We start from the raw sequence: 12,082 nt of genomic DNA on the forward strand, positions 1-12,082 counted from the left end.
TGTGATATAACTGATTTCGGTGAATAATAAACAACTATACTATAACCAACACCTCAACAGAAATTAAACGTTTCTAAAATGTCCTCGTGCTACTGTCTTATATGTGACATAGTTTCTCTAAATGGACAAAGCCTACTCAGCATATATATTTCAAGCATAAGGATGATATAACTGAGTGAAATGTCACTTTCATTAACAATTATTTTCACAAAAGAGTGCTTTAGCTCACATAGCACGAGAAAATCAGTCTGCTTGTGATGTCAGATAATACTGATCCTGCTAGTACATACAGGCATACTTGTTGTCGTGTTGTGTGATCAAGTTGCTATGATGCTCATTTATTTAAGTCATGGCCTTCTCACGCAATGCAACAAAAAAAACAGCTTCAAATGAGATCATTGCGTGTAGATTAAGAATATCTTCTCAAATTGCACAGAAGCTTTAATGCTAGCAATGAATATATGGTTACGCAATTGGCTGAGGATGTCTATTCTCACATGAAAATAAAGAGAACAGGCATTCAAAGTGCATTTAATTTGTCATTTGTTAATAATCAGATAATCAACTTGCATGCTGGGATTAATAAACAGCATACAATAAAAGCACTTGCATTCATAGGCATGTGGTTCACAATCCCATTAATACTAGATTTCTTTCCCTCTCCACTTTCCCATCTGTTGTATTCTGTTTTGTTTCATTTAGTGATAATGGATGGAAAGCTTTATCCAGACTGTCATTTACTCAACTAGCACCACATGAAAGAATGGACTGCTGTCAACAGACTGCAAACAATAAGCAAACACAGGGTATTCTCCATTTCTTTCCTTTTTAAAATGTAATATGGATTGAAATCCAAAGATCGAGTGGGATATTGTTTTAAATTAACAGTATTAAATTACAAAAGTTCTTGTTTATGACATTTAGATGCATTTAACCTTCATGAAATTAGAAAAAATAACTAGTAATGTTGGATTTTCTATATGAAATGGTGTATATGTACAGCATTAAGCTTATCTTTCTTTTCTGGACCAAAGCTGCAGAGATAATCCATATGGGACCTCATCCCTCCTCTCTGGCATACGCAGTTCATTGCTGAACACAGTTTACACACAGACACAGGCTCGCACAGAAAAAAAAGAAGCTGAATGATATAGCCACATAAAATCTTTTAAAAAAGAAAATCACAAACACAAGTAGCCAGGATCTCGACTACGGCCATCATCATGAGTATTAAACAAGCCTGCATCTTCCTCAGGGACGGAACGAGGAGACCCGTAAGTCAAAATGATTCTTTGGTTTGACTGTTTATCATTTAATGCTACTTTTAACATGTGCTTAGCTTAAAAGTTTTCTAAATCTCAAAGTAATTAAGTTTGTTTATATATTATGATTATCTTTGTCTGTGCTTAACCAGGAACATAAATCCTACTATCAGCCGTTATCAATTTTGAAAAAAATATTGTTTTGTTAATGTGGTCATCCTTATATGGTGTTATTTTAGATTAATGGCTTAAAATAATAGTCTCATTATGGAGTAGAGGTGGGAAAGTTAACTTTTTAGCATTAGGGGAATGCATTGGACAACTTAATATTTTATATGAAAAGGAAAACGTTTTTACACAGGATGCATTCTGTCACTTTTTTTCTGTAATCTAAATTTTTAGGCAACCTTTGCTGTAGTTTCAATACCATGGTGAACATACAGTACATATCAACTTGGATCAATCAGATAAGATACTGCAAGAATGTAAAATAAATATGTTTTAAGCAAGGATTTATGTTGACAGATGTTAGAGGCACACAAACAGTCATGTGCCTGGACATATTTGTCAACCCATATTCACAAAGTGTGCAGAGATCAGAATCCGCTTTATTGGCCAAGTATGCATGCAAATACAAGTTTCAGTTTTCAGTTTTGTTTGCTACTCTCAATGTACTTACACAGAAATATAAATACCAGCTATATAATCTCTCTCTCTCTCTATATATATATATATATATATATATATATATATATATATAAATAAATAAAACATCCATATACAAGGCAAGTGTTCTGTAGACTGTAAACAAAACAGGACATTAATGTGTACACACATTTATATATATGATGGTACATACATTAGTACAGGATTAGTACAGAAAAGCAGATACAAAATGTTAATCCAGTGTTATACTCAGAATTGCTCTTTGATTTGACTAATGTTGCAATATTAAAACATAATGTTTCCTCGATTACAAATGCATTGCAAATGTAAGTTCAAACCAATATGTTTCAGATATGAATAAAAGTTTAAAAAGGAGTTCTCAATTATGATAAACTAAAATTAATTAAAAGCCTATGCAAAATATTCAACACATCTTCATCAGAGAACATAATGTGGATGGTGCTGGTACATATTATGATGTCATCGAGAGACTTTTGGAAACCATATGACAAATTAAATAAAGGTTCAAATAAGTTACACTGACATCAGGCATTTTTTAAATTTGAACAAGTGTGTTTTGTGTGCTTATTCAAAAGATACCTTATATTTCATATGCAATACATATCCTTATATTGATGTAAGGAGCTTATAGGAGGTCATTGCCTTGACACAGTGTCGAGATTTGTGGCTGTAAAAATAGCTGTACATTTTGTTGTAAACTACTGTATATAAAACGTACTAACATCATTTCGTATTTATTCATTATTGTTTTGCAGACAAGAGCTCTTACAAACGATGAAATTGAAGGTAACGTCTGCTTTTATGCTTTCAGATATACTTGTTAAAGTGCTGTTTAATATTGTATACCTTTTTAAATGTTTTTTCACACGCCATCACATTTTTTATGTCTATATGCTCTTTAGAGTTACGTGAAGCTTTTTTAGAGTTTGATAAAGATAAGGACGGTTTCATAACCTGTAAGGACTTGGGGAACCTGATGAGGACCATGGGTTACATGCCGACTGAAATGGAGCTCATAGAACTGAGTCAGAACATCAACATGAATTGTGAGTAATGTCCTCAAATTTTTGCTCCATTAATGCTTTATAACTGATGATCATATTTGGGCGAATGAACTGATAAAAATAAAAAAAAACCACTGTTTTAAATATTGTTTTCTTCCTTCTATACGGCCAGTATGGCTGAATAATAATGTGTAATTATTTTTTGATGCAATTTTTTTTCAAGGTTATGAAGAATTTTAAAAAGGTCATTTAATACCTCTCTGATACTACTATGTACTTCTTTTATATTTTGCCGGAACGTGTTTCAAAATATAACGAAAAGATCTCCAAGACTGATTTGATTTGATTTGTTTGTTTGTTTCAGGAAATGTGTCTTTCACGCTCTTCTTAACAATAGTCTCCTGAGATTCAGAGCATATTTACATTTTATTTTTCGAAAGTAGCCGGCCACTTGCCGTTAGGCTCAAACACATGTAAATATTGTCTTCCGGCTTATCAGTTGTCAGTGGGTCACATACATTTACAGCAGAGCACAGATATCATCTTGGTTATTTATCACATTTGACAGTTGAATACGAACCATCCTATGCACATTTATTAAGTATCTCACTCCACTGAGCTTTTGAATGAAGTTCAACGGCATAAGTGTGCTTGCATATATGGTCAAAAAGAAATGTCCACATTACAGCACAGCGAAATGCAATGTGTCAATTATTATAGATATGTAATATTTTGTGGAATTCACAGTGGTGTTACAGCATGCAAACTTTGCTTCAGTTGTGTTCTCCAGCCACCGCCTGCTTATAGTTATATTAGTAACATCATTTGTCTTCTCACAGTGGGGGGACGGGTGGACTTTGACGATTTTGTGGAACTAATGACCCCCAAGCTCCTGGCTGAAACTGCAGGGATGATTGGGTTGAAGGAACTTAAAGATGCATTTCGAGAGGTGAGCTCAATACACCTATTCTTTCTTTTTGGTCTTTGGCACCCCATGGTGGATGTTAAATGAACATACTGTCAAAGCTGAAATCTGGAAAAACACTTTGTTATGAGAACAATATGAGTCTGTAAATAGCCAAAAGCTTTAAAATCATTTTTTTTTCTTCCTCTCTCCTTCAGTTTGATTTAGATGGTGATGGTGCTATCACATCTGAGGAGCTGAAGAATGCCATGAAAAAGTTACTGGGAGAGCAAACTTGCAAAAAGGAAATTGATGCAGTGGTCAGAGAAGCTGATAACAATGGAGATGGAACAGTTGACTTTGAAGGTGAGATACAAGCACACATGCACACACAGACATATTTAAACTTTTTTATAGCCTTGCATTATCCTGTCCTTTCCAAAAGTTGAGTTAGTTGAGTGGCTCTGTGTAACACAGGAGTTGAATGAGCACAAATTAAATCAATAATATTTGGTAACAGTTGCTACAGTTGAAAGTGTTGACTTTAGTTTTTTTTTATTCCAAAACTGTCATCCCTTAATGCTAACCTTTGCCAGTAATGCTCAATATTTGAGTTGCTATATTGTCTATTCTCTTTACAGAGTTTGTGAATATGATGTCGCAGAAATGAGGACAGCAGAATGAATCGTTGACTTTGAATGGAGAGTATGCCTTTTTATCTGATTATGCAGATCATAGCCTACTTCTTATGATTCATTTTATTTATTTTTTCTGTTATTTGAGTGGCATCTGCCTCTTACACGTTCACTTTGATGCATATAATATTGATAAACAAATTGAATGATATATCTAAACAGCAACATTCTTAAAGGTCCAGTGTGTAGGATTTCAGGGTATGTATTGGTAGAATATTATATTCATAACTATGTTTTCTTTAGTGTATAATAACCTCAAACAAAGGATTGTCTCTTTTCTTTAGCGTAGGACGAGCCCTACATATCCACATAGGAAAACCGGTCCTCTTCACGGAATCCGCCGTGTTGCAGTTCCATTTTCCTAAAGTAGCCCAGAACGGACAAACCAAACACTGGCTCCAGAGAGGGCCCTTAGAGTTTTGACATTACCTGAAGTCCAACGGTTCTCTGATACACTTTGGAAGGGAGGGGCGAGCCGAGGGATATTCAGTTGGTTGCAATCTTCAACCTCACTGCTAGATACCAATACGTCAACACACCGGTCCTTTAAATTGTTAGAAATTTCAGTACAGCATATTTGAAAAGTTTGTTGTCATCAGATCCCCAGACCTCTCCCACAGAGCAGATACACATCATTGTCAACTGTTTTTGATAAGGAAGAACAAATAAGTATGTAAAATTAGAGGTCTGTGATGTCCAGCTAAGTAGAAAGCTGAAGTACAGAGTCTCAACAAGTCAAATCAACTAGTCAATCAATAGTAAAACCAATTGGCATAAAAATGCATTTGCTATTCGACGATAACATGCATTCAATTTGTTGACTCCGTCCGTGTCTCACAATCTGTCTCCCACAATTATGACTCGGCTGTTGAGATTAGCACTATTTACAGGATCAAAAACTTGTAAATATTGTAACTCCAATGTTACATGACTGAGCATTAGCCCACAGAAGCAATTAGAACCAGGACACTACAAGGACACAGTTGCAGGACTGATTTCTCATGAATAGTCTGCTTCTGTCTTCCCCAGACGTTCCTTTCAGTTACAATTGGGCAAACCCCACCCACTCCTATTCATATTGGGTGAAGGGAAAATGAGAATTTCATGATACCTTGCAGTAGATAATAATGTGTGGGCAGCGTGGGAGAGTTCCAAGGATTTACTGGATGCGGACAATGATAACAGCTATTCTCTAATGCAGCTCCCTGCCTGCTGTAGGAAGTGTCTGCAGTGAATTGAATCTGATCCAGAGGACATTATCAATCAGCTGAAAATGTTCGGCACTGAAATTTTTTGAAAATTGAAATGCAAGGTGTTTCTCAGATGTTTGTGATTAGTCCTTTTTTCTTTGCAAATTCTACATGTATGTAAAATGTATTGCAGTAACTTCCCAACAAACATCCTCACGTGCATCACCTTCAAAGACACAAATTCTGTACGTTTTCTTTGAAGAGCCTGTGTTAGTGAGAAAACATGTTCTTAATGATAAGGTTCTGAAAAAATAAAAATAAACTTTTCAAAACTGTATGTTGAGTCCGTCCGTCTATCTGCACAACATTTCTTTCCCAAGCAACAAACTGGATAGCTTTTCAGTTTGGAAAGCTTTCCAGTTTGTTTTGATGATCCCTAATAATTGCGTCTAGCACTTCTGTCTAGCCAAAATTAGATCAACAGTTTTGTCAAGTATGCTGTGTGGACAGCAATGTCACGAACTAAGTAAGTGCATGTGTGCATTTTTCTTTTTTTAAGGGGATGTGTGTCTTTCAATCAATGGGAATCTTGTGGGTAGTGTGAGTACAAATGGTTACTGGAATATTGATCTGGCCTTGCATAGGCTGTATACTGGACTGTAGGAGTCTAGGCCATATACAATACAGCTTAACTAAATCTGAATTGAAATGCTACATATACAAAACCGATTGATTCACATTTGAACAAGTATGACTGATATTTCTGAACGGCATACTGCCACTGATAGACAGGTTTGTTTTCCGACCACGTTGTTCTTTTGGCATTTTTCTCTGAAAATAATCCCTCTAAGGTTGCTAATACTGTTGCATGACAAAAGGCCAACATGGGAATTATTGAGTGTGACAATAGCTATCTCTATGTTTTAAATAGATATGCGAGGCTGTAGCCTAATGTCAAGATTGTCCATGAAAGACATTTGTGTGTGTTATTATAAATACAAGCTTAAATACAACATCATGTTGAAGATGCTTCTACTGGTTTAAAGACATCACAGTGACACAGCAAGGTGCAACCTTGCTTTCTAATGATGTGGTGGATGGTTTAGCAAATTTATGATTTGAAAGTTTTTAAATTCTAAGACTGTCATCCCTTAATGCTAACCTTTGCCAGTAATACTCAATATTTGAGTTGCTAAATTATTTGCTGGTGAATTGGACAATGATAGCTTCCTGTGAAAACTCACACAACTCACAGAATAAAGTGTTGAACGAATCACACATCTAATCAAAGTACATACAACGACATATAAATAATCTCAGGAATAATCTGTTACTCTGGGGTGGATTAGTTCAGACTCTGTAATCCTCATCATGGATGAGCAGATGGCAGATAAGACAAAATCACCACTCTAATTCTCATCTACTGACTGAAAAAAGGAACTCTCCATCCAACAAAAAAAGGAGCTTAATGAACCAGAATGAATTTTTAGCATGATATTTTAGTTTGTTTAAACCAAAAGACATATTCAGCACAGGCTACAGACTGGTGTTATGCCCCAAACTATTGCACTGGCGATTTTCTGACAAGTTCCATATTAATTAAGTGAACATTTTTATTTTATTTAAATTTTTTAACCATCCACATCCGGCTAATTTTCCCCAATAAAAACAATATATTTGAATACTTATTAGGATAAATGGATCACATACAAATACATTGCCTAATTTGAGAACCCTACAAAGCAACCAGTTCTGGTGCATGAATACTGTATCACATGTACATACACGTGTATTTCTCTATTACTCTGTTAATCTATACACTGAGCTAATACTGATTTATCTGCTATTTATTTGTGTTTTGGATTCCAAGCAAAACAGAATTGATAAAAAACCTGATGTATGCATAAACCACAAGCAAACCAACAATTATATCATTAACCAAAAAGAAAGATTTATAGATTTATAAACAGACAAATACAAGCATACATAGAGGTAATAAGAAGATAAAGAATAATCACAGTATGCAAAAGTTAATTTATGTTTGGCATTCATATTAGAGAGCAAAATAAATACAAAATGTACATGTATATGATTTTCATGTTTTCACAGTTTTTTGGTTAAACTTATCTACCTATATTAAAAAAAAGCATTCCAGGCTGACTCGTGCGCTCTTGTTCATGCATCGGCAGCTTAAAACAAGTCCAGTGATCAGGACAGATTGCTTTCACATGCAATATTATTCACAAGCACAAGATTTTCAACAGTTAACACTAGATCTGCTCTTCTTAGCTTAGACTTTGTTGTGCTTTCAAGTGGTGACAATTTTTAGTATGCAGACACATTTTCTAGCATTTAGCATTGTTACTGATGTATTTCTAATATCATCCATGATAATGTGTTCTTTTGGCATGTTGAACATTCCAACACCACTTGAATCTGTGGCCAATAGTTTGTGTAATTCTTCGGTCAGATTGACACAGTGATTCATCAACTGGAATGAGATACATGACCCACAACACGCAGGGCTAAGGAAAGGCATCCCTGCATGTTGTGTATTATTGGCAGCAGCAAATTCAGAGGTCAGGGCTGAACATGAAGTCCAAAGCTTGTCTCTCTGCCGCAGCCACATTTGGATGCCAGAGGTCCACACTCAAAATGACTCGGGGCCCAGCATCTGGAGGCCCTTTAGAAATAGACACGTATACAATTTTAGGTAAAAGTGTTGCAACCATTTGGGTCAACCTTTTTGTAAAACTTATGAAATTGAATCAAAACTCCCAAAGGAAAATGCTGATTGTTTTATACATGTATTCTACAATGACAACAAAATTAAAAGTACAAATTACAGTACTATGAATTTAAGAAGCACTTGTTTATTAAAGCTGTATGTTTTTCACTAACCCTTGTGGGAGACAGTGTGGAGGAATGAGTCATCAACCAGGAGGCAGTGTCCTTCTGACCAGCATTGAGGCTCCCCTCCCACCACCAGCTCACACAGGGGTGGAGTCTGCAGACCTACAAAAGTGATGTCTGTTTTTAAACTTTGCTATTTAAATATTTTGGTTTCCGTCAGCTAAGAAGGCCATGCACTTCTCTCCTGTCTGTTTGAAATGGAGAGGATTATAGCCAGACGGATCACACTACAAAATGGGCTAAGGAGGAAATTAACCTCAACCCTGACCCACAAAGTATCACATTATATAATGGTTTAGTGTTTAACGGGTCATTTTTTTATTATTATTATTTTGGTATAAGTCAGTGACAGGTTTTTCAGATTTGTCAGATTGGTCTTAAATGCAGATAACACACGATGTTTGTCATGTGTTTTGTGTCTGAAAAATAGGGTACAACTGCATTTGTTGCCTGTGTTGCCTAATGACAATAAGTTGAATGTCCTTGAATCCTTTTACTCACCAAGGTGACAACGTAGGCGTGTATTAGTGGGTCCATATGAGCTCCCCAGTGTAGCTCCAGGCCCCAACAGCCAAAATCCAGCAGATCCCAATGAGTTGCTGCTTATGAATGTACGTAGAGAGAGGAGTGTCCGGTAGGTGCAGGGACAGGAGCGACAGTTTCCTGCCACAGAGAGACCTGCACTGTACAAAGGAAACACCGCCTGGCCCTGAAAGAGACAATATCCTGCAATAACATGACTCAGAAGAGACACAAACATCAGAATCAAACAACTCCTATTAAATCAAAATCTGTAGATAGATGTTGAATAGACAAACAGTAGACAATACTAATCATACAAGACATAAAGAGTCTCTGGAACAAAAGCACAGACTGGTGGAGATGTTTGATGTTAGACATGTTGTGTATTTGGAGGTTATTTTGAAACTTGAAAGCAAAACATGTTTTATTATTTTATTGTTTTGATAATGACTGAGATGAATATTACTTTATCCACTGATTGTATTCTGTCAGCTTGCATCAGTCTCTGTTAACAGTACTTTGCATAACAAATAGTGATGGTTTTTATACAGAAGTGTTTTTTGCGCTGTCTCTTGACTCTTGATGGGCTTGAATGACTTTATTTTGTACCTTTGGTCCCAGACTGGTCCAGCCTAGTTTTGAGTCGATGCCTCTCTGGTATACAGCCTTGAATTCAGCCAAGATTACAGAGTAGTTGGCTTCCAAGACCTCAATGTCATGTCGATGAGCATCTCGTGGGAAGAAAGGAACACTTGGGACATCTGGCAAGAAGAAGAGATGAGGCTTCTGAATGGCAGAGAGATCGTTCAATCTGACCTAAAGTGGGAACAATGAGAAATCAATGATTTTTTTTTTTGACAATTCCTTCCTCCACTTTTTACCCTTGAACAAAAGAAGTTCCAAATCAGGTGATAGGATACTTTAACAAAAGTGTATGCAGTTATACATGATACAAAAACAAACCTTTGACTACAACGGAATTTGGTGAATTAAATTAGTGAATACATAAGATACGCAAGATTGACTGGCAGTAGCAAAATATGTATGTATGTGTGTGGCCTGCATGGAATAAACTAGTACCTGCTCACGGAGGCCCTTATGAATGCGGCCCATGCCCACCCAACTGTAGCGCTTGGCATACTCTTGCAGTGCTGCATACAGTTTCTTGCCTTCTGCAGATGCCTGGGCTGGGAACAAGGCATGACTCAGCACCGGGGTGAGGTAGCCCTGTCCCTGTTCCTCATCCTCCTCTGTTTCCATGGAAATAAAGGGAGTAATCTGATCACTTCTCGACAGCTTGGATCGTGCACTACACTTTGTTCCAGCACAGCTACCGCCACGGGACATCATGGACCGCCTTGAGCCTGACTTGAGCTTTCCAGCGTGTGCGTGACCTGGGATTGGCAGGTCGGAGCCCATCCGATAACAGTGCCACAGAAAGAGTAGCAGAAAAGTCCACAGAAGGCCACTGAGCGAATGGACACCCAGCTCAACATATGGAGGCATTGGCAGTGTGTTCATTGACCAGTGCATCTTTTAAATTGGTGGGACTCTAAGAAACTGAAATAGAAACCAATTGAGAGATTATGGTAATGCATACATATGTGAAATATGGCAGAGTGCCATGAAATATTCTCTAAGTATTTCAGTAAAATAAAAAGTATTTTAAATGGTTTAGAATGAATTATTAAGATCACTCCAGACTTTGTACGCCTCTAACTATTAGCCTTGATAGTGATGTTTTAATTAGTGGAACTTTTTCTTTGAAAAATAATAAAACAACAGTAGTAGGAGGTTATAGGAGGTATAATCCAAAGACAATTTGACACTTGTCAAAATCTAACAGAATGGATTCAATCCCCTTCATGGTCACGGGGAGCTGAGGCCTATCCCAGCATGCACTTGGAAGAAATTTTCAAATCACTCAGAACAGGTTGGTGACCATCAACGAGCCGCTGACCCTTTGGTTAAGTTGCCTCTGACATTGTTGGGTTATGTAAGCGCTGATCTCTGACCTCTCCAATCAAACTTGCTGTGGATAAAGATAAAGATTTCAAAGCAGGCAGTATTCTCAAGTAAGATAAGTGTTTTATAGTGTTCAATCTGGGCTGCTAATTCATAGACCGTCTGTTTATTCCCTTTAATTGTATTTTCCTTTGCAACAGTGGGGTCTACAAAGTAAACAGGCCACAAACGGACCGTATCGTTGTCCCTATCAGCCGCCACGTTTGTCTAATTATGATTCTCACATTATGAACATAGTAATTCAATTGGACAGTATAGTGCTGCCTTTGTTTCACTTGTTGAAAATGTGTCTCTGTTTACTTACTTACTGCATTTGGTCCAGAAAATTGATTTAATCTGATCAAATTGCATGTGTGTGTGAGAGAGAGAGAGAGAGAGAGAGAGAGAGAGATACAGAGATACAGAGAATGAGACAGACAGACAGACCGTCAGATAGACATATAGAGGTTTTTCTGTGTGTTTTTTTACTGTTATCCACAAAAAACATGCGTGCACGTGCGTGTTTAAGTTTGAGGGCTCTCTCCTAATTGGCTTATTCTGACAGATTGGTTTTGTAGTCGCATCAATCACATGCTGTGTGATGATACTGCCCACCAGACACACTCAGAGCCTACCGCACGCTTACGCGAGGTGCTCCATAAACTGTGATCTTCTTTCGTTTCTTTTGCAATCGCTTCAGCATTCATTTGGTTTTGTATTTCTCTTGCTCTGCACCAGCCCCCACAGCTCAGCTCATGTTTAATGTCCGCATCCCATGTCAGCACAAAACATCCACCCATTATAGGACACACACACACACAAAATGTTCTCCATGCATACAGCACATGCCTTGAAATGAGCAAACATACAGTATTTACCCACTGCGTGCTGCATCTCTCTC

At 37.1% G+C, this 12,082-nt stretch overlaps 2 protein-coding genes across 2 annotated transcripts; one reads left to right on the forward strand and one right to left on the reverse strand.

Moving 5' to 3' along the window:
• Positions 1-1,129: 1,129 nt before the first annotated feature.
• On the forward strand, positions 1,130-6,037 carry cabp5b (calcium binding protein 5b). Its single transcript, XM_054607675.1, has 6 exons — positions 1,130-1,274; positions 2,705-2,735; positions 2,852-2,995; positions 3,793-3,902; positions 4,076-4,223; positions 4,499-6,037. The coding sequence occupies exons 1-6, from the start codon at positions 1,224-1,226 to the stop codon at positions 4,525-4,527; spliced, it is 513 nt and encodes a 170-aa protein (XP_054463650.1). The 5' UTR covers positions 1,130-1,223; the 3' UTR covers positions 4,528-6,037.
• A 2,278-nt stretch (positions 6,038-8,315) lies between these two features.
• On the reverse strand, positions 8,316-10,710 carry asphd1 (aspartate beta-hydroxylase domain containing 1). The gene is made up of 5 exons (XM_054608188.1): positions 10,258-10,710; positions 9,787-9,993; positions 9,157-9,364; positions 8,644-8,757; positions 8,316-8,425 (listed from the first exon to the last, which is right to left on the reverse strand). The coding sequence occupies exons 1-5, from the start codon at positions 10,708-10,710 to the stop codon at positions 8,316-8,318; spliced, it is 1,092 nt and encodes a 363-aa protein (XP_054464163.1).
• Between the last annotated feature and the right edge of the window lie 1,372 nt (positions 10,711-12,082).

Source organism: Anoplopoma fimbria, chromosome 11 (genome assembly GCF_027596085.1).
Source record: "Anoplopoma fimbria isolate UVic2021 breed Golden Eagle Sablefish chromosome 11, Afim_UVic_2022, whole genome shotgun sequence".
NCBI lineage: Eukaryota > Metazoa > Chordata > Actinopteri > Perciformes > Anoplopomatidae > Anoplopoma > Anoplopoma fimbria.

Coding starts and splice junctions, on each gene's coding strand:
- cabp5b (XM_054607675.1), top strand. CDS start 1,224: ATGAGTATTAAACAAGCCTGCATCTTCCTCAGGGACGGAACGAGGAGA. Junction 2,736..2,851: donor TACAAACGATGAAATTGAAG/GTAACGTCTGCT, acceptor TATGCTCTTTAG/AGTTACGTGAAGCTTTTTTA. Junction 3,903..4,075: donor TTAAAGATGCATTTCGAGAG/GTGAGCTCAATA, acceptor TCTCTCCTTCAG/TTTGATTTAGATGGTGATGG.
- asphd1 (XM_054608188.1), bottom strand. CDS start 10,710: ATGCACTGGTCAATGAACACACTGCCAATGCCTCCATATGTTGAGCTG. Junction 9,994..10,257: donor ATAAGGGCCTCCGTGAGCAG/GTACTAGTTTAT, acceptor TTCCCACTTTAG/GTCAGATTGAACGATCTCTC. Junction 8,426..8,643: donor CCACACTGTCTCCCACAAGG/GTTAGTGAAAAA, acceptor CTATTTCTAAAG/GGCCTCCAGATGCTGGGCCC.